The sequence below is a fragment of the Anolis carolinensis genome, chromosome 1 (assembly GCF_035594765.1).
Source record: "Anolis carolinensis isolate JA03-04 chromosome 1, rAnoCar3.1.pri, whole genome shotgun sequence".
Lineage (NCBI taxonomy): Eukaryota > Metazoa > Chordata > Lepidosauria > Squamata > Dactyloidae > Anolis > Anolis carolinensis.
Window position 1 is genome coordinate 83,145,097 of NC_085841.1, and position 20,149 is coordinate 83,165,245.

General features: G+C 39.3%; 1 protein-coding gene across 1 annotated transcript in view; it reads left to right on the plus strand.

Moving 5' to 3' along the window:
• Nucleotides 1–20,149, plus strand: part of txlnb (taxilin beta) — a 41,306-nt gene that overhangs the window by 12,830 nt on the left and 8,327 nt on the right. Inside the window, exons 2-7 of the mRNA XM_008114498.3 lie at nt 679–1,152; nt 2,088–2,179; nt 6,306–6,476; nt 9,951–10,145; nt 12,466–12,585; nt 18,001–18,075. Of these exons, the coding sequence (XP_008112705.2) occupies nt 693–1,152; nt 2,088–2,179; nt 6,306–6,476; nt 9,951–10,145; nt 12,466–12,585; nt 18,001–18,075 (1,113 nt within the window). The 5' untranslated portion in view covers nt 679–692. The remainder of the gene's footprint in view (nt 1–678; nt 1,153–2,087; nt 2,180–6,305; nt 6,477–9,950; nt 10,146–12,465; nt 12,586–18,000; nt 18,076–20,149) is intronic.

The following is a 20,149-nucleotide window of genomic DNA, read 5'->3' on the forward strand; positions in this document are numbered from 1 at the left end:
GAAATCCTAGTGATTGGTATAGGCCTGGGATGAGCATCATGTGACCTACAGCTCTCACTGGTCATAGCCAAAAAAGCTTATAGGTGAAGGACCATAAGAGAACCAGTCAACCAACATCTCCTAAGGCAGTGGTTTTCAATCTATGGGTCCCTAGATGTTTTGGCCTACAACTCCCAGAAATCCCACCCAATTAACCAGCTGTTAGGATTTCTGGGAGTTGAGGGCCAAAATATCTGTAGACCCTAAGGTTGAGAACCACTGCTCTAAGGCATTTCATACCCTCAGCATCAGCATCAGTAACAAGTAATGCAGAAGTAAATGTAAAAATTGTAATAATCAATGCTATAATATCTCTGTTAAAAAGGCCTATTGCTCTCCTTGCTTGAAAACAAAATAATAATTAGTTTATGACAAATTGTTCCTTATTGTAGACCTCATTGTGAATGTCTGGTTTTAAATGAATTGATTTTACTGAATCATTTTATTGATTTACTGCTATATTGTTCTGTTGTTTTCAGCAATCAGGTTCAGTGCATCCATTTTTGCTATAAAGTGCTTTGAGATATGTTCTTTTAAATGAAAAGCAGTAAAAATACTGCTAAAATTCTGCCAGTTTTCATTTAATCTCTTCTTGATCATACGTGGTTGTGCTCAAAATGTAACTCTCTTTGCTACCAGGTAATACCTCAAGAATGGAGGATGACCAGATCATCAAGGTTATCAGTGAAGATGCCAGTCATCAACCTGAAGACCAGCCATCATTGCCCATAAACAGCTCTGACTTGCTCCCTACTCAGAATGGATTAGAGAAACAAAATGAAAGATCGCCTCCCAGGCCTCTGTCCCCTGAGAATGCAGCTCATTCCCTGCCAGAAATAAAGCTGTGTGATATATCTGAAGAACTGAGCCGACAGCTGGAGGACATTATTAAAACCTATGGGTCAGCTGCCAATCTGGTGGAGGACAGAAACGCTAAAGTTACAGACAAACCTGAGAAAGGAGAATCATTTAATAACGAGGATGGCGAATATGAAGATGTCCATGATGAGGCTGAGAAAGAACACATCGCTTCTGGGGATGCCTCCGGATCAAAGGAGTCCACTGCTGCTCATAGAGAACAAAAACTGGAAAAGAAAATCCTGAGGGGACTAGGCAAGTAGCTACGTGCGTAAGTGGAATGCAGGATGTAATGTGACTCATTGGCTATATCAGGAACGGCGCCACAGCAGTCTCTGGAGAGTTTCACCACTTGACACTGATAGCACAAGTTTTCATCTCCTCATAGGAGAAGAAATATTGAGTTTGTAGAAAATAGACCTTCTCCCAATTCATTATTTTTAAAAGTGGGAATACTAAGGTATCAGGTGGTGCTAATGGCAATGATCCCCAGAAAGCACAACTCTGAGTATTGGACTCCAGTTATATAATAGGTCATGAAATACACAGTGCAGCATTTGAGGCTACAAACAGTGGATCTAGAGGGTGATGAAGATGATATTAATAACTGCTTTTAGCATTGTCACAAAAGATATGAGACTAGAACAACTACAGCACTATACAATAGGAGACAACTCTGAATCTTTCTTCACAAGCACTTGGAATAGATATGAGCAAAATATGGCATATGGCAGTGGTTCTCAGCCTGTGGGTCCCCAGGTGTTTTGGTCTACAACTCCCAAAAATCCCAGCCAGTTTACCAGCTGTTAGGATTTCTGGGAGTTGAAGGCCAAAACATCTGGGGGCCCTCAGGTTGAGAACCACTGGCTAATAATAATAATAATAATAATAATAATAATAATAATAATAATAATAATAATAATAATAATTTTATTTATATACCCCGCCTCTATATCCCCGAAGGGACTTGGAGTGGCTAACATGGGGACAAGCCCGGGTAATTACAGTCATCAAAAAATTTAAAATACATTGCATAAAAACACATCATATGGCATGCTTGCGCAGTGCAGAAGTAGGGTGAAACTTTCAGATCACCAATATTTGTACACTCTCATGCAAATCTTCATCTGGTTTGAAATATACTTTCCATGGAGATGGATTTTATATATAGTCTATATTATTCCATTTAGGAAAAGAAGCTACCTTATTGATGCAACATTTGAACAAGCTGAATACACCTGAAGAAAAGCTGGATCTTTTATTTAAGAAGTATGCAGAATTGGTTAGTATTGCAGTTATGTTATGGGAGATAATACCCTGCTTACAAATATACTCTATCTGTTCCACAGTGCATCCCAGAGGATTATACTATGCCTTAGAAATGGGGAAAAAATCCCTTCTAAACCAGGTGAAAATATTCAACCACTGTATAATCTTCCCAATCTCCTTCAAAGAGATAGCTAAATTAATCTACTTCTGTGTTAAAAGGGGGGGCATTTCATACGTGTGGCTCTAACATTACTACATTAGTATATCTGAATAGGTGGATTGATATCCATAAAAGTTAATGTGAAAATATCAGTCTCAAACGTGCTGCTAGGTTCTTTTGCCCTTCCACCTTTACCCATGGGTTTTCATTTGCTCCCCACAGCTACCAGGCACACAGAATTCAGAATAGTACACTACACACTTAACTGCCATGGCTCCAGCCTATGGAAACCTTGATATGTAGGCTTAGCTCTATCTACTATACAGCTCCTTTCGTATAGTTCAAGATAGTTTATCAAAGCATTGTCCAGAATACTCTGCATACCATACCAAATAATAAATCCCAATATTTTTTAAAAAAAACTTGATCTGTAATCATGTAGTATAGATCACTGCTTTTCATATGATTTGGTGAGATGCACAGGTAATTCTCCACCAGTGCAGACCGGCATACAGTAGCTTGAGGACCAATACTGCTGTTCAGATCACAATGTTGATATATGCTGATATAAATACTTTTCAGGAATCCTACTTAAGGATGAGATTGAAGGTGAGAGATGTGGATAAAGGAATTAGTGGTTCATAATGGATAATAGAACCTTGGATACTCTCATCTTTTGCTCATTATGGATCCTAAAGGCTTAGAATCATAGAGTTTGAAGATACCTCACGAGCCATCCAGTCCAACCCCCTGCCAAGAAGCAGGAAAATCACATTCAAAGCACCACCAACAGATGATCATCCAGCCTCTGCTTAAAAGCCTCCAAAGAAGGAGCCTCTACCACACTCTGGGGCAGAGAGTTCCACTGTGGAACAGCTCTCTCACAGTTAGGAACTTCTTCCTAATATTCAGATGGAATCTCCTTTCCTGTAGTTTGAAGCCATTGTTCTGCGTCCTAGTCTCCAGGGCAGCAAAAAACAACTTATCAGTAATCGCCCAGTTTCAACCTCAGAACTATGAGTAAATTTGTGTTACATCTCTATCATGAAATACATGTGGCGCAGGCGGGAGAGCAAGCCAGTGCAATTAACTGCAATGAATCACTCTGACCAGGAAGTCATGAGTTCGAGCCCCGCTCGGAGCCTATGTTTGTTTGTCTTTGTTCTATGTTAAAAGGCATTGAATGTTTGCCTATATGTGTAATGTGATCCGCCCTGAGTCCCCTTCGGGGTGAGAAGGGCGGAATATAAATGCTGTAAATAAATAAATAAAATAAATACAACTTTCTAGCAGAGAACTTCTCAGCATCTCTCCAAACTACTAATCCCAGGATTCCATAGGATGGAGCCATGGCAGTTAAGGAGTATCAAACCTCTATAGCTGAGTAATGAGGATGCAGTCTAACACTTGCATCCTTGTGCCTCATATATTGTTATTTCTTCCAGGGCTAAGTTGGGTTATAAGAGACACCAAGAAGAATTAAACATTTTGGAGGAAATGTGAAAAATTGTATGTCATACCTATTCAAGTTGATCGATGTTACATGTTTGATAAACAGAGACTGTAATAACCAAAGGAAGTTTTCCAGGCCACAAGGAATATTATTGTAATCTTTTTAGCATGTATGAAAATTATTTGATATCTTTCTATTATTAAGGAGACTGACTGCAAACCTCCAGCTACCTATTCACCTACCCATGAATATGTATTCTAAAGAGAGTGGTTAGGGCATCAAGTTGCAGCAAGCACACTTGGATCAACTTCATGTTTCCTTCGGTGCTAACAGCTTGAAGAGTAAAACCTTACTTTTCCAGGGGGCTTTCATTACTCAGTTTCCTATAGTATGTGGTGAGAATGACATGCTTTTAATGGCACAGTGCCTGGGCTGAGAAGGTGAACATCAAGGGAACTAGTAAAGTTCCTGGCAAGGAAGTTACATGGGCAAAGTGCCAACAATAAAAACTATGTTCAGACTTGTACAGTCATTGGAGGTGACTATGTTGATCCCTACTGCTCATTTCTACAACAGAAGGTATTATTAAAACTACAAGAACAAACAGCTAAGATACTATAATTCCTCCCATCTACCTCACTCTGGGCAATTGTCAATCCCTGTCACTTTAAAAAAAATCGTGCTTTTTATGGATAAATATCAATAAATATCAGTGTCACCTTACAGCAATAATTATAGTCATCCCTTCACATTTTCTGGGATTAAAAGCAGAGGATCCCCATAAAAGTGAAAATCTCAAATAAAGAAATTGCTATTTTTTACCCAAGAGTTCACCTTTCTAAGAATTGCTAGATCTTCCAGCACAACTTCAGTGCAAGCTATATTTTCTTACTTGGAAGGACACTTCTCTAGAAATTTCCACTGGAAGCTGAAATAATTGTATTCTCTCTATATATCTCTAGGTCTTTCTGCATGACTGGAGAAAGTTGACCACAGAATCACACTGGAGGACCTAGACATTCCTTAAAAAGTACATTTTAATCAAATCTGCAAATAACCAAAGCTCCAGATGTGGAGGGAAAACTATATAGTTGAATTTTATGCCTGTCTACTTAAAATCCACTAGGGGTTCACGGGATAACTGGATGTAGGATTTTAATCTCAACCCTGAACACCATGGGTAGTCCTGACAAGAATGCACCAATTTAATCAATTGTATTAGCATAGGTATTGGCTCACCATTCAGCAATTGACTTAATGACTCTACTTAGTGGAGGGCCTACTTGCATTAAGGTGGAGAAAAATACTGGAGCAGCTCTAAATGTGGGCTCCCTTTGGTATACATGTTTAAACTGCACTAGGGATAAAGGCATAGAAATTCAATGAATAAAAAATAGAAACCACTATAGACATCAGGAGAAAAATATACTTGGAAAATCTTTCAACGTATAACTAACAGCCTAATTCCAGGCATGTTTATTCCATTTTTCAAACAACCAATAAACAAAAAAATGATGATACCAGAAATGTCAGTCAGGCTGGAAGTGAGGGAGGTCCTCCTCAGTGAAGGGCTTGAAGTAGTTAGACTGGTTGAACATGTCCAATTCTACTAGAAGGATTTAGACTTCAGTGGCTTTATTTACTGATGACTTTTCAAAACTGCTTGCTGGCATACCTTTCAAAGTTTCATAGATAAAAACCAGGATGTGTGAGGCCAAGCAACAACAATGTGATCAAGATGGCAAAAGTTATTAATGGAGAAGAAGACACTATGTAAGAGACATTGCAACAGTTTGCTTTTGCCTGAGTCTACTGGGAAGGTTGAAATTGCCCCCCCCCCCCCCCCCGGTCCTCGCTCTCTGATGAGTTGAATACAAACTACCTTTGTACTCTGAATTCAGTTTGTAACTATTGAAGTAAGCTGAGGACACATAGGGAGATGGGAGGAGATGACATTTTAAAAGCAGTTGAAAAAGTAGTGTGATAGGAGAATAATCAGGAATGCCCTACCAAAGCAGGACAGTTGGATTATGTGCAACAGCGACATCACTGGTTAGATGGATGGAAAGTTCATGGCCTATTTGGGGAGTTGCTTTTGAAAGCCCCTAATTAGGTCCTGAATAGCCAAGCACCTGAAACCACACAAATCATTTCAAAAGAACTGGAAATGCAATATTTCATATGTTTATTATAAATTCTGCATCTGTGCCAAAAACAACAATTGAGATGTCTAATAAATGGTCAATATTTAAATTAAAAGAGTAAATTAAAACAATATAAAGAAAAACTTTAAGAAGTAGTTAAAATCCCTTTCAGTGTAATAGTCTACGTTAAATGCAAATGGCCCATTTGAAATAAAGTTCAAAATTTCTACATAGCACATTTTTGCCAATAATATTAGCAATTGTGCAAGTGTAAAATCAGAGTGAAACCATTTTAGCTGTTTCAAAAAAGGTCCTGCAGAAGTAATTTTAAGTAAAGATTCTTGCTGCTTTGCTTCTTTATATTCTTCTCCATATCTTTTAGTTGGAGGAGCATCGCACTGAGCAGAAAAAGCTAAAATATCTGCAGAAAAGACAGACACAGTTGGTAAAAGAGAAGGATCAGTTGCAGAGTGAACACAGCAGAGCCATCCTTGCCCGAAGCAAATTAGAAAGTCTCTGCAGGGAGCTCCAAAGACACAACAAAACCCTGAAGGTGAGACTGTTTGTTTTTTTTTTCTTTCAAAAAGTATGTCCACAGTACATGCTTGAATAAAATGTCTTGGTTCTTTCTCCAGGAAGACTGGCAATTGTGGCCCTACAAAGGAAACAGCTAGGCAGGCTTCTAAGCATGCCCCAGAAATGACAACATAGTGATCTCTGGAATAAACATGGCACTATTTCAAACCAGTTGTAACTCCATTGTTTTTGCTGAAGGCCAAATACTCCTTTCTTAAGTAGGTTAACATGGTAGCTTTCATGTTGAGCATAATTAGAAAATGAATATCTTACTGCTTTTCTAATTGAGGCAGCCTACAGTCCAGATTCCAATTTGGGAAGGGTCTTATGGGACACATTTCAGCAGAGCTATGGGACACAGGGCAGGGGCACAGCAAAGTGAGTGTGCTCAGACATAAGTTTTCCCTATTTGAACATTGTCTCACTAACCAACAATACATAGACAGTTCAATACATTCCTACTCAGAAGTGAAATCCAATGCAAGGCCTGGCTAGAAATGAGTGTTCAAATCCATACAATCTTCCTGGGCTACACACCAGATCTCAGTCCTTCAGAGACCAGTCAAGATTTGCTCATCCTTCCCCCATATAATACCAGAATATGGGAACATCTGCCTGAATCTGCAGAGTGGAAGAGTCAGGTCACATGAAAGGAAGCACTTCAATATAGTGCATATTATTCATGCTGTGGAATTTGCTTCTGCAAGATGTAGGAGTGGTCCTCTCCCTTAACCTTCCTGTACAACTAAAAATTGTGAGGCACAGGATCAGATAGCCAACAGTTAGAAGCTACTGTGAGTTTTTCTCAGTTGGATCACATGAGTGGAAAAAATGTCAGAACTACTTGTATTGTTATGCCAAATTATATAATCCGTTTCCTTTTCTAGACATCAGTTCTCATTAATGTCACCTCCATTGTAAATCTCATTTTGATTACCATTCTGGTCTCTCAGTTCATCTATCCATGTGCTCCCTTTTCTTTTGGCTAGTGATATTTTAGCACTGAAGTTCTTTCATCCACATGCAGATCAATCTGTTAAATAAGGTCACCCTATCTCACATGGCATGATCACCAGGCCAATTGAGAGCTAACCAACAGTGCTGGTCCAAGGCATTTTGCTATCTGAAGCAAAGGACAAGATGGCATCCCCTCCCCTATCTACGCAAAGAAGCTGAGGTCTCATCTACACTGCCATATAATCTAGTTTCTGAATCCAGATTATCTGCTTTGAATTGGATTATATGGCAGTGTATGATGCAGTTCAAAGCAGATTCAGAAACTGGATTTTATGGTAGTGTAGATCTAGTCTGCATGGGCTGGCTGTTGAATCTTTCTTCAACATTAACAATAGAGCAACATACTGCACCACCACACCTAAAACAACAAATAGTTGAGAAGGTTTACTTGGGAAGGGCAACTGCACCAGCACTGGGTGGGACATTTAGATCAGAAAAAGAAAGTTATGCAACTTCACTTTTAATTTTATTCTCACCGGTTTTTTTTTGAAGGCTCAGGAGGTAGGGGTAACCAAAGTCTCTACCTTTTGAAGTGGTTTTACAAGGTCTGGAGGCTTCTAAGCAGTGTCAAGGAAGCACCAAGGGTTGCAGAAAGGGAGTTGTGACCCATTTCTTCACTTCTGGTTGAGATGTTTGAGCAGTGCTAATGGGTACTATGGGTCTATGGTTTCAATCTGTGTGTGCTGCCTTGCTGCCACATGCGCCGTACTAAGCATATGGATTGATTGTTTCTCCCCAGTTCTGGCTGGATCCCAAGGGAGCTGCCCAGCTATGCCGATGGTAGCAACTGACTTTACATCAGCACTATGGAATGATACTACTAGAAATAGCTTGGGATGTATTGCGCAAAGAAGAAAGGGAGGTTTTTGTAATCATTAAAGTCAGGTTAACAGGGACAGGATCTCACAGCTATCTCAGAAGGATAGGATAAGCTTGAATATTGAAAATGATCAGCTTTTACGCTTATCTCTGTGTCAAAATTGAGCCTTTATCCCTCCAGTCTAGTTGTGGCGCAACACTGGGGATAGAAAGCTTACAAAGATGTCAAAAAGTTGACAAGATTTATTTAAATTATCTCATAATTTTTCTTTACATCAGGCTTAAAACAAATAGAGAAAAATCAACCCAAAGCATTGTTTTTTGATGCCTGGTGCTCTGAACAAGTAATGCAGTTTTGCAAGTATTATCTTGAAACAGAAGAAAAAAAGCTTGGATTAAGGCAAAGACTATGGGATGCTAGTAAAAAGGTCACATACACATTCCAGCCTAGCATGTATTTAACCGACCATTACCAGGATTCAAAAAAACTGCTTTGTTTATTTACTACAAGATCGAGATTCCCCCCAGCTGGGAGAACCATGCATGCTATGAGTTACAGTGTCAAAAGAGTCATTTTTCTAAGTGTGGCATCTCTTGACTGAAATGAAACCTTTATTTAAAGTCATGGACCATAATTTGTAAACTAACATAAATAAAGGGTATTTTGTAACAGAACAGGCAGGGAATGAGGAACGTGGCTGTTACCAAGAATTTATTATTTAGAGGCATGCTATCTGTATCAGAGGTGGTTGATGTCTCTATGGTCCGTGTGGCAGTGAATCCACTCCATATTTTAATACAGACTTTAAAACAGTTTAGATAGCTTTTTTGTACTGAAATCCAGAGCAGATTTGCCATCCCATTGACACTGGAAACACCAGCAGCCACTTCCCCTGGGCCTGGAAATAATGCTTAGCCTTCAGAATGAGTAGCCATTGGTAGCCTTCTCATCTGCAAATTTTCCTCAGGAGTTCTATCACATGTGTAAATAAATACCTTGGCCATATCTTTTAATATTAATCTCCCATGTGCTTTATAACCTTTGACATAGTCGCCATGCAATAATGCAAATGCTACTAAAATACCCACCCAAATGATACCATAGCAATAGTGTAGTCCCATGCATATTTACTGTATAGTGTTCAATGAGATTTTTCCTGTGTAAGTATGTATGTGTAGTATTTAACCTCTAACCACTAGAATAGATTATTAGTGGACAAACATAAGTAAAGTATAAGAAAACCTTTTCCTAACTAAATTTTGTGTGTCTTTGTGTGCTTTATTTGGTTTGATTTAATTGCTGTTACATACCCCAAGCACTTGAGTGAGACTTAGAAACACAGCTGAATACATAAATAGCCTTTCCTATCTATGTCCTAAGGGCTAGCATGTCTTTTTTTGATGACAGAGGCCCAGGAGACATAACTATTAAAAAAAAACCCTCTGCAGCAATCTCCTTCTCTCTTTCTGTTTCAGACAGTATGAAATCTGAAATCCACCAAGTGTGACTCTCCATTCCCTCATAAGGCTGCATCTAACACTGGTCCAGTGGTTGCTAATTGCATTGTATCTATGGAAAGGAAACCATTATAATGCATTAAGTGTTTTATTACAGGAGGAGACCCTCCAGCGGGCAAGAGAAGAGGAGGAAAAAAGGAAGGAGATCACAAATCATTTCCAAGGCACATTGAATGATATCCAAGCCCAGATTGAGCAACAAAGTGAAAGGAACATGAAGTTGTGCCAGGAAAACACCGAGCTCGCAGAAAAATTGAAAAGTATCATAGATCAGTATGAAGTCAGAGAAGAGGTGAGAGAGCCATGTGATTTGAGTCTCCTTTGTAGAGAGAAAAAGTGAGGTATAACTAAACAACAACAACAGCAACAACAATATGTAAGCAGAGAGACCAAGACTAACTGAATTTCTTCCTCTTTACCAAGAGTAATCCACTAGTTTAGCTTGATCACTTATATGGATTTCATTACAAGTGAATTTGTCTTTGACATACAATGCTACTCCCCCACAATTTCTTCCCCATCTATTCTTTTTTTAACAGATGACATTCTTCAGTTGTTATTTTGTCATGGGAGTCATCCTATCAAATCTTTGTTGTAACTGTAAAGTCATATATACCTTCCTACACTAGGACTTCATGCTCATTTTGTTGTTCTCAAACTTTGTGCATTGATGTATAAGCATCTAAAATATTGCTTATTGACATCTTTTACTCCACTGTGGATTTTTCTGTAGCTCCCATTCTTTTGAATGATTCTTCTCTAAAATTCACGTATTTGCTTTCATCACTTGCTTTTGGCAAATGCTTAAGCTATCGACTCCAAACCCCTAAGGGTTTAATGCACTTTTGATTAGATCTGACATGCTCTTCCTAAAACATTCTTCCATCTTCATGAGGTGTAGCCCATCAGCAGCCAGTGGTCCTTCTTCTGGGAAGTGAAGATGGTGGTCCTAGAAACCAAAACCTCTCCCATCAACACCATCTACACAACTTGTTGTACAACTGTAGTAGTTTGTACAACTGTAGTAGTGTTTTTTCTCCCTGTGAAGTCTTCTATCTGCACTGGTAGAATTCACAAGAATACGACCCCTGCCTTTAATCTCCATACTTCCATCCTGCTAAAAGTGTTCTTGGTAATGTCCATGGTGCCCATATGAATATTCTACTTTTGATGAGTCTTGTCAAATGGTCACTGACATCATGGAATATGCATGTCAGAAAGAGAGCATACTTCTCAATTAGTGTTGCCTGGCTGACACATAGGTCCCTCTGTACCTCTAAGAAATGAATCATCTACCACTTTCTTTCTTATCTTCTTCCTGCAATGGGTGGTTAGATTGGCTCCTTCCTCAGCATGCAGTGTCTCTTCCTTCTGGTCTTCTGCACCACCTTTATTCTCAGGAAGATGTAGGGAGTGGTGGTTTAGTTGGAGCAGTTCTGAATTATTTGTGGATGATCTCCTGGTGGTAACTATCCTCCAGGGTCCTAAACATTATAATCCTCTTTGTTTTCATTGTGAGTTTCTTCCTTATGATTCTATAGGGTATGTTCTTCTTCTGTTCTGTCCTGGAAGTTCTCCTATTCCCTGATATTTTGAAGAGTCTTGATGCAAAGCTTCATTACACTGACCTCTTTCAGGAGAGCCACTAGTTTGCACTTGCTGCAAATGTAGTCCGTGAGATGACAAGAAGACAAACTTATCCCACACATTGTAGCAGAGAATGACAGAACCTTCTTTCTCCATCCATGCAGTTATTTTTTCACCCTTTCAGCCAGCGTGCCCTCAAAGACTAAGCTCGAAAGACTGATGGAACAGTTATATACGGATACCGGTCACGAGCTCAGCACTCAAGCAAGTCAGTAGCTCAGCAGAATCCTCACCCACTTAGATCATATGCTCAGGGAGAACACGCAGCCAAAAGCAACCACTCCCAAGCCTTAAAAATAGTTAAGGATGCAAGGATGACCCTTAAAATGCAACTCACTTTCTCCTGTCTCCCCAGAGACTTATTCAGAACTTGTCAAGACTTATTCAGAAACCTTCTTTGAATGAATCTGGTTCTGAAGACCCCATAATGTGATCACCATATGTTGGGGCTGACTTAAAGGCACATGACTACAAAATGACTCTCAGATCAATTCCTGTGATCTTTAGTGTATTCATTGCATTTCTAGGCAACCCTTTCAAGCAGAAAACAGAAGTGTGTTGTATACAGTAAACATCCCTTTTCAGTGGATTACAAATAAATACCAAAAGCAGTGACACAGAGGCAAAATGTGTAAAACAATCATCATTACCTTAGGTATTGAATTTTGTGGCACAAATTTGTAGCTTATTTATTTGGTTATCTGGTTTTTTGGGGAGTATACTTACTAAATCTATCAATTTAATGAAATACTAATAGAACTGTAAATATTTCAAATATTTTAGTGTTTTATAAATGTTTTCCTAAAAATAAGTCTCACTGTGTGCACTCCAGCTTGCTCGCATGCAGTGATGCATAAGCATTGCCGTAGTGCTGTAGTCATTTTCCAGCATTTGCCTTATTGTATCAAAACTGAGAATCAGTGTGTCTAAAAATAGCATAATCCTTCTCTCACACCCCCTTTCAGCACCTTGATAAGATATTCAAGCACAGGGAGCTTCAGCAGAAACTGGTGGACGCCAAGCTGGAACAATCACAGGAGGTGATGAAAGAAGCAGAGGACCGACATCAGCGTGAGAAGGAATATGTACTTATCATTTCACTTTTTAATATGTACGCCAAGATCACCTCTAAAATGCTACCTCTATATTTTAATTAGGCCGCCCTGATCTAAGCTAAAAGTCGTGAATTCGTATTGGTTTCTCATCTAAACAATAGTTAGATGATGGCCAATCTGTTTTCACTACAATAGTATGGAAGCATAGGGCATTCCCATCCAAAAGTATGTTTCTTTCAATTGTACCCGATTTTTTCACTAAAGAGGTTAAGGGATGTGTGTAGCTTTGTTCTCACAAAAGCTTTTAAGTGGCTTGAGACAGCGAGTGATATGCAATCACCTAGTGAGTTCCCAAACTATAAAAGAAAATGTGAATCCAGATCTGTTGGAGAATGTGAGAAATACAGTAATTACAAGTAGAGTAACTATCATTTGCAAGAAGAAGGTGAGCACTAACCAGTCCCACCATACCACCTACACCCGAAGTATAGCATCTTCTTTGTAAAACATGTGTGTGGGTGGGTGTGATTTAGACTTAATACAAAAATTAAGTGTTTTGTTATAGTGGTTCTCTAGTATGTGCTGTCCAAATATGAAGAAGGGAGGGAGAACTACAGACAACAAAAATAACTCAGGCACTCAAATGGAAGCGAAAGGAGATTACATGAATATGTTCTGTGACTGAACTTTTAGAAAGGCATGCAGTCTAGCAACTACTAGGCATGTTAAGCTGCAACCTCTAACAAGATCTCCCTTGTTTGGCCTGTTCGTTCTTACTTATTGAAAAAGCTCTGGACACAAACACCCAGAATGCCCAAGCCAGCAAGGCCACTAACCATGCTAGCTGAAGTGTTCTGTAAGTCATCGTCCAAAAAATTATTCCCCTCCTCCTGCTTCCCTCTCAAGTTCTTATTCTACTAAAATGAATCTCTTGCATCTTTGCATGCTGGGATACACAGACACTGATATGAACCTTCCAAAAGACAGTAGACACTGAACTAATATACTGGTAGTGATCCTGCCAGTTGTGTAAGCCACCCTGAGTCCCTCGGGGAGAAGGACGGGGTAAAAATATCAGAAATAAATAAATAAATAATATTTGAATGTTCTTGTTTCCATAAATGTACTCTCCAATTCCTACTGTGAGGCCCCTTCTACACTGCCATATAAAATCCAGATTATCTGTTTTGAACTGGATTATAAGGCAGTGTAGACTCATATAATCCAGTTCAAAGAAGATAATGTGGATTATCTGCCTTGATAAACTGGATTATATGGCAGTGTAGAAGGGCCTATAGAGTGCTCCCCTTGTTATGGGTCTAGTAAACTACCCTTCAAGGGCTTGCTTGACACCTGAGTAGACCAGTATGAAGGAGAGGATCAATTAACAATACTATAGGCAAAAATACTGCAAGATTGATAATTTAATTGAGCCGGGTTTTCAAGAGACAGCACATGCTTAAAGAATTCTTTATAATGGCTGTACTCTTTTGACTTATTGCATAAATCTAATCATGAATGTCTCACTTTATTTCAAAAGGCAAATTGCTTTTGCTCTAGAGAAGCTAAAGCAAGATCTTTGTTCCTATTCAGCTTTTCACATCTGTAACAGAATATCTTTGCTGCCTCCCAGTGGCCTTAGATAAGCTTTTCTTTGGCTTCCTCTTGAGATCTGACAAATCTAGTCTGTTTACTAGGTCTTGTTCGCACTAATTGGTATAACTAAGGGGACAGTGAGAGTGATCGTGATACAAAACATATTCAGTGCATCCCATCTTATCCTTACAACGTTTTAGCATGTGCTTTTACAATAATGCCCATACCTTTTGTCCAGAGTTTTTTTTCTGGATTTATAGCAAAATTTAAAATTGGTTAATAGAGCTAAGCCACCCCACATTTCCATTTCAATTATAACTTAATATCTCAGTGATGGAGAAAATGACTCACCCACATCAAGATATACCCACATTTACATTTCCCTATTTTGTTCAATAAAGGTTCTGAAACCTTTCATTTAATGTTTATTGGTGTGGTAATTATTTTTTATCCATTATTATCCATCATCAACAAAGTATCATTATCAAAATAGAATTTCAGCCTTGGATAACACACATAGCTCTTAATGGAAAAAAGAACTGGTAGAAGAGGCTGCAGCGCTTTGCTTTGGCTTGATCCTATGAGGAGGGCAAAAAAGCCCTCCTCTCATCTTCCCTCCTGCTGAGTTATTTCAATGCAAACTACTTTTGCACTTGGAACTCAGTTTGCAGCAATTGAAGTAAGCGGAGAACAAAGTGGGAAAGTGGGAAGAGCAGAAAGAAACTAGGATACTTTTAAAGCAGTTAAAAGAATGGCTCTTCAGATAATAATTGGGATAGTCTCCGCCAAATCAGGACAATTGGAGGATATAATTATGTTCTGGGATCACATCCAGATTTTTCATGAACACATGCCTGTACATATATATCCCTACAGCAGTGCTGTGTTCAACTACTTCAGCTCTGTGCTTCAGACAACAGATTCTAGTATTACATTACTAGAATGTAATGTAATACTAGAAAATTACATTACTGCCTTAGATGTGAGCGAAACGTCAGGAGAGAATACTTCTGGAACATGGCCACACAGCCCAAAAGACATACAACAGCCCTGTAATTCTAGTATTACTATCCTGCCCCATATGACTTTTTAAAAAATTGTTGGAAAGAAGTTCAGTTTTCAATTTCCCCTAATCTTTATGCCAGCACATTTTTCCTTCACAACTTTTGGCTTTGAGGAAACCAAACAGAGTGGGTGAGACAGCACCACGGGGCCCAACATGAAAAACGTGTATGTCACAGAATAAATGTAGAAGCAGGCAATTCTATTATTCACATGCCTACAATGATTTCATTATAGCCTGGTTTTGTTAATGACTCACAGTATAGTTGATTTTCTAAACAGTGAGACATGAAGCTCAGTTCATTTGTTCTGACCTTCTGAATATAACTCTGAGAGACTTGCATATTTCAGTACACAGCAGACTGCTTCCAAAAATGAAGATGCCTTGCCTAGTCAAGCTAGCCTTTCACTTGTCAAACTAGTGTGATTCACCAGATATCTTTATCTGGTGTGATCACCACAGTATTCCTTATCTGTAATGCTTGGAACCAGAAGTGTTTGGGATTTTGGATTTTTTTCTCCCCAGATTTTGAAATACAGTAGAGTCTTACTTATCCAACCTTCACTTATCCAACATTCTATATTACCCAATGCAGTCTGCCTTCCACCCAGATCCACAGCTGTTTCTCTAGGCAGCAATTCTATCTTTATTTGTAGTCAATTTTTAGTATTCCATGTTTTTGTAGTCACTGTTTTCAATATATTGCGATGTTTTGATGCTAAATTCGTAAGTATAGTAATTACTACATAGCGTTACCATGTATTGAACTGCTTTTTCTGTCGATTTGTTATAAAACATTATGTTTTGGTGCTTGATTTGTAAAATCATAATGTAATTTGATGTTTAATAGGCTTTCCCTTAATCCCTCCTTATTATCCAACATTTTTGCTTATCCAATGTTCTGCCAGCCTGTTTATGTTGGATAAGCGAGACTCTATTATACCTATATTTGCATAATGTGTATCATGCGATATCTTGGAGATGGGACTTAGGTTTAAACACAAAATTCATTTATGTTTGATAATACACATAGCCTGAAAGTAATTTTATAGCCAATATTATAAATAATACACAAATGTGTGACTATCTCAGCCACCAATGTGAATAATTGCAAAATATTTCTGGGTTTCCAGATAAGGAGTGCTCAATCTGTAGTAGTCCTATGTTCATCAGAATATTTGGTCCTGACCTGAAGCCTCCACTGGGTTTAATAATTCCCCTGTCATCTGTTTAGAACCCTTTTGATGTCTCTGCCATGACTGAATGGCACTGAAGAGTCTGCAGCAATTTGCTTTTGCTTGAGTCTACAGAGAAGGTCAAAAGTGAAAACTCTGCAGCACAGTTTGCAGCAGTGGTAATAAACTGAGCACAAAGAGGGACAATGGGAGGAAGAGAGAAAAACTGGGACATTTTAAAGGCATATGAAAAGGTGAATGACAATGAATTAATTGGAACAGAACTGGGAAGTATGCTTTTAACACCCGTGGCACCAGGCATTGAAAACACAGGTGAACTTTTAGGCCCCTTCTACACAGCTGTACAAAATCCATATTGAACTGGATTATATGGCAGTATGGACTCAGATAACCCAGGTCAAAGCAGATATTGTTGATTATCTGCCTCAATATTCTGGGTTATATGGCTGCATGGAAGGGCCCTTAGAGTGCTGAAACTGGCATCTTGCCTTGGTCTGTGTTTCGAGGGTTCACCTATGTCTTGAAATTGAACTCAGAGGGCTCTTCTAAAGCAATCAGAAATATTGCTTGCAGATATAAGAGATTTGTTCTGAATTAAAGATCTTTTTCCCCCAAAAGAAGTTGCTTCCTACATCTTGTCTTTAATTAAGAGAACAACGTTTGGATGAGAAAGTTCACAAAAAAGGGGACAATCCCTTGGAGGCTCCATTAAACCTAGCCTCAAGCAGATGAATTTTAACAAGATTCTTTGGGGCATTTCAGACATTTTAGGGGCAAATAAGACCAATCTATCTGAGTAAAAATTCTCTTCAATATGTTTTCTTTATGAATTGTGTATTTCCTTGTTTCTACTACATATTTTATTAATAAAATCTCAGCACTGGTATGTGGATACCCCCCCCCCATTTTTTTAAAAAAAATGTATCACAGACTATACATTTATGTTTGTTTTTCTCCCTTAACTTAATGCTTTGAGCCTTTGCTTCCAGTAACTCCAGGATTTACATCAAACCTTTAAAACTGCATTAGAGACACATCCATTACTGGATATCAATATGGTTGGAACAAGAAGACTTATTAGGAAGCCATAACTGACTATCTGCTAAAATGCCTTTGACCTCATCCATTTTGTTGTTACTGGTTTTTATATCTGACATGCAACTATAATACAGCATCCCATCTGAAATATGTGACAATACTGTCCTGATGAAATTTGAAGCAGTGTCAAAGCCAAGATAGTTTGCAGGATTAATGACTAACCTGAAACCTGACTTGGCCCTCAGGCTATTGAAGGCTTTTGTTTCATAGTGTTGAACACAACCCATCTATAATTTCCCCAAAGATGTTTTTTAATCCCTGGGTTTTCCCACCTTTTGATAAAGGAAAAATGTTTAGAAAAAAACATAGCAATTTGAAAACTACAGGGAAAGCACTTGTGTATGTGTAGCTTACAGGCTCTAGGATTTCAACTGAACATTTCAAATGATATGATGCTATGTAATGCTTTCTACACGTAGCAGAAAAATTGAGTTTCTTCAAAATAAAGTACAACTTTTACATTGTGGTTTGTTCTTGTTCAATTCCAAACAGCTACTCAACCAAGCTGCAGAATGGAAACTTCAGGCAAAAATGTTGAAGGAACAAGAGACAATTCTTCAGGCCCAGGTGAAGTATTTATTTTTAATTCATAGATGGCTCATATAGTAGATACAGAAATGTGGAAAACATTCAGGTAACCTTATGTGATTGCATTTTGCTTCATCACAGCATGCCATCTGCAACCATATACAAACAAATGACTCAGTTAAAAGCAGGAGTTAAACATCAGGAAATGAGAGGAATCTACCCCTAGGAAGGGAAATTTACTGCTGGAAGAGTTATTGAAGCCGAGATGGACTTTTGGAGGGTCTGCCCCAGCGAGAGAGAGACCCCGCGGCCCCAACAAAGAGGGATCACTACTTAGGCGAGCTCAGAGAAGCCTGATTTCAGCATTTTTAGTTCCCTAAAATCCAATAAAAAGACTCTGCCAAAGTGAAAAAGCATCACCAAGATGATTTATTAGCGATTCAGCTGAATAGGATGCGATGCCGCAATCATTCATCAAGCAAAGCATGTAGATACAGAGAAAGATGCCATTTTTATAAGAAATACAGAGGTTTGCTTTTCAAATTTCTCACCCTCCTCCTGGCTCCCTGGTGATTGGTTGGCGCGCTTCAGCTGGGAGGAGGCTTGGCCACCCGTCCCACACTTGAGCCAATCACTGAGCCAAAGATGGGGTCCTGCAGCACGGGGATTGAAGCTGGCCCTTGGTCCTTGGAGAACTGTAACTCCTTCCCAGGGCTGAAGCCCAGTTGTTGGATTGCCCCTGGAAGGCTCCGTGGGGCAACCATTTCAAACTTCCAGAAGAGAGGCTTCACATGGGCGACGAGTGGCCAGCCACGAGAGAGAGAGAGAGAGAGAGAGAGAGAGAGAGAGAGAGAGAGACGGCGAAGCACGGACTTTGACAATCAGCTGTTTTCCCTTTAAATATAATCTCAAAATTTTAAAAGGTTATTCCCTGGCAAAGGGGCCCAAAATGCAAAAAGCGAGATAGCAGATTATGTTAGAATTCAGCCAGGAAAAAGATGACACCGAAATGGGGCCAATCTGTCAACCTGGGGATACCGGGCCCATGGGGGTTCAGTATCCGCAGTTGGGAGAAACGTGGATTTGAGCTTCCTGGGACGCCTGGAAGGCATCCCAGGTTGGCCTACAGTCTCCCGCAGCCCGGATAAGGTTTTTCTGTAATGTTAGTACGGTTTCAGGCAGAAAAGAGACACAATGTATCAGTTAGGAGAGGTTGAAGTTGCAACTTGGTTAATCTTTATTAGAGGTTTGTTACATAGTTGGAGATGGGTAAGGAGATGAGAGAGAGAGCATACGGTAGGATAGAGTTCCTGGTTGAAGCTGCTGCTGGGGCACATTTCATCCTTTCTAGCCCAATTTGGCATCCAGGAACTGCGGAACTCCCTGCAGCTTGTCAGATCAGCTTAAAGGCAGGGGTCTGGGGTGCCCTCGATGACATTATCATGGAGAAAAGGTGTCTCAATTGAAGCTTTCTTGCCAATCCTAGTTTCCACAACAAGCCAAATTTTCAATATCCAATAATCACAGGGACAGAAAGTGATGTAACATCTTCTGAACAGGGGCATAGACAAACACCACAGGAGTGTTAGCCCTTCCCTATACTATCCAAAGCATGACTGTATGTGTGTGTATAAACAGCATATATATATGGCTGGAATTACATTTGATTCTGACTTATATACAGATTGAACTTAAGAACAAACCTGCAGAACCTATCTTGTTCATAACTTGGGGACTGCCTGTAGAAAATGCATGAATTGTGTTAAATCCACTGTGATGGCACGCCTGAGCCTTTGAGAGAACTATGGTATCTGGCTTTACTCGGGGGCTATCTGTATACCTTCTGTTAAGATCAAGACCCTTAACATGCAGAGGCACTTTAGGGAAAACAAGTTTACTGAAAACAGGAAGAGCAAAGGGCTAACTCCACCCAGGACTATTGTAAAATAGCTTAAAACAATACATTACAAATGGAGAGTTTGCTGAATGCAGTCATCTTTCTGAGATTCTGGAGAGTCTTTTGCCCCTAAAGCAAAGTGATGGACTTGGTCTTCTACTTTGTGAAACTGGGGCTGACCACAAGCTTCTGTTGTCACTGGGGCTGATGGTATAT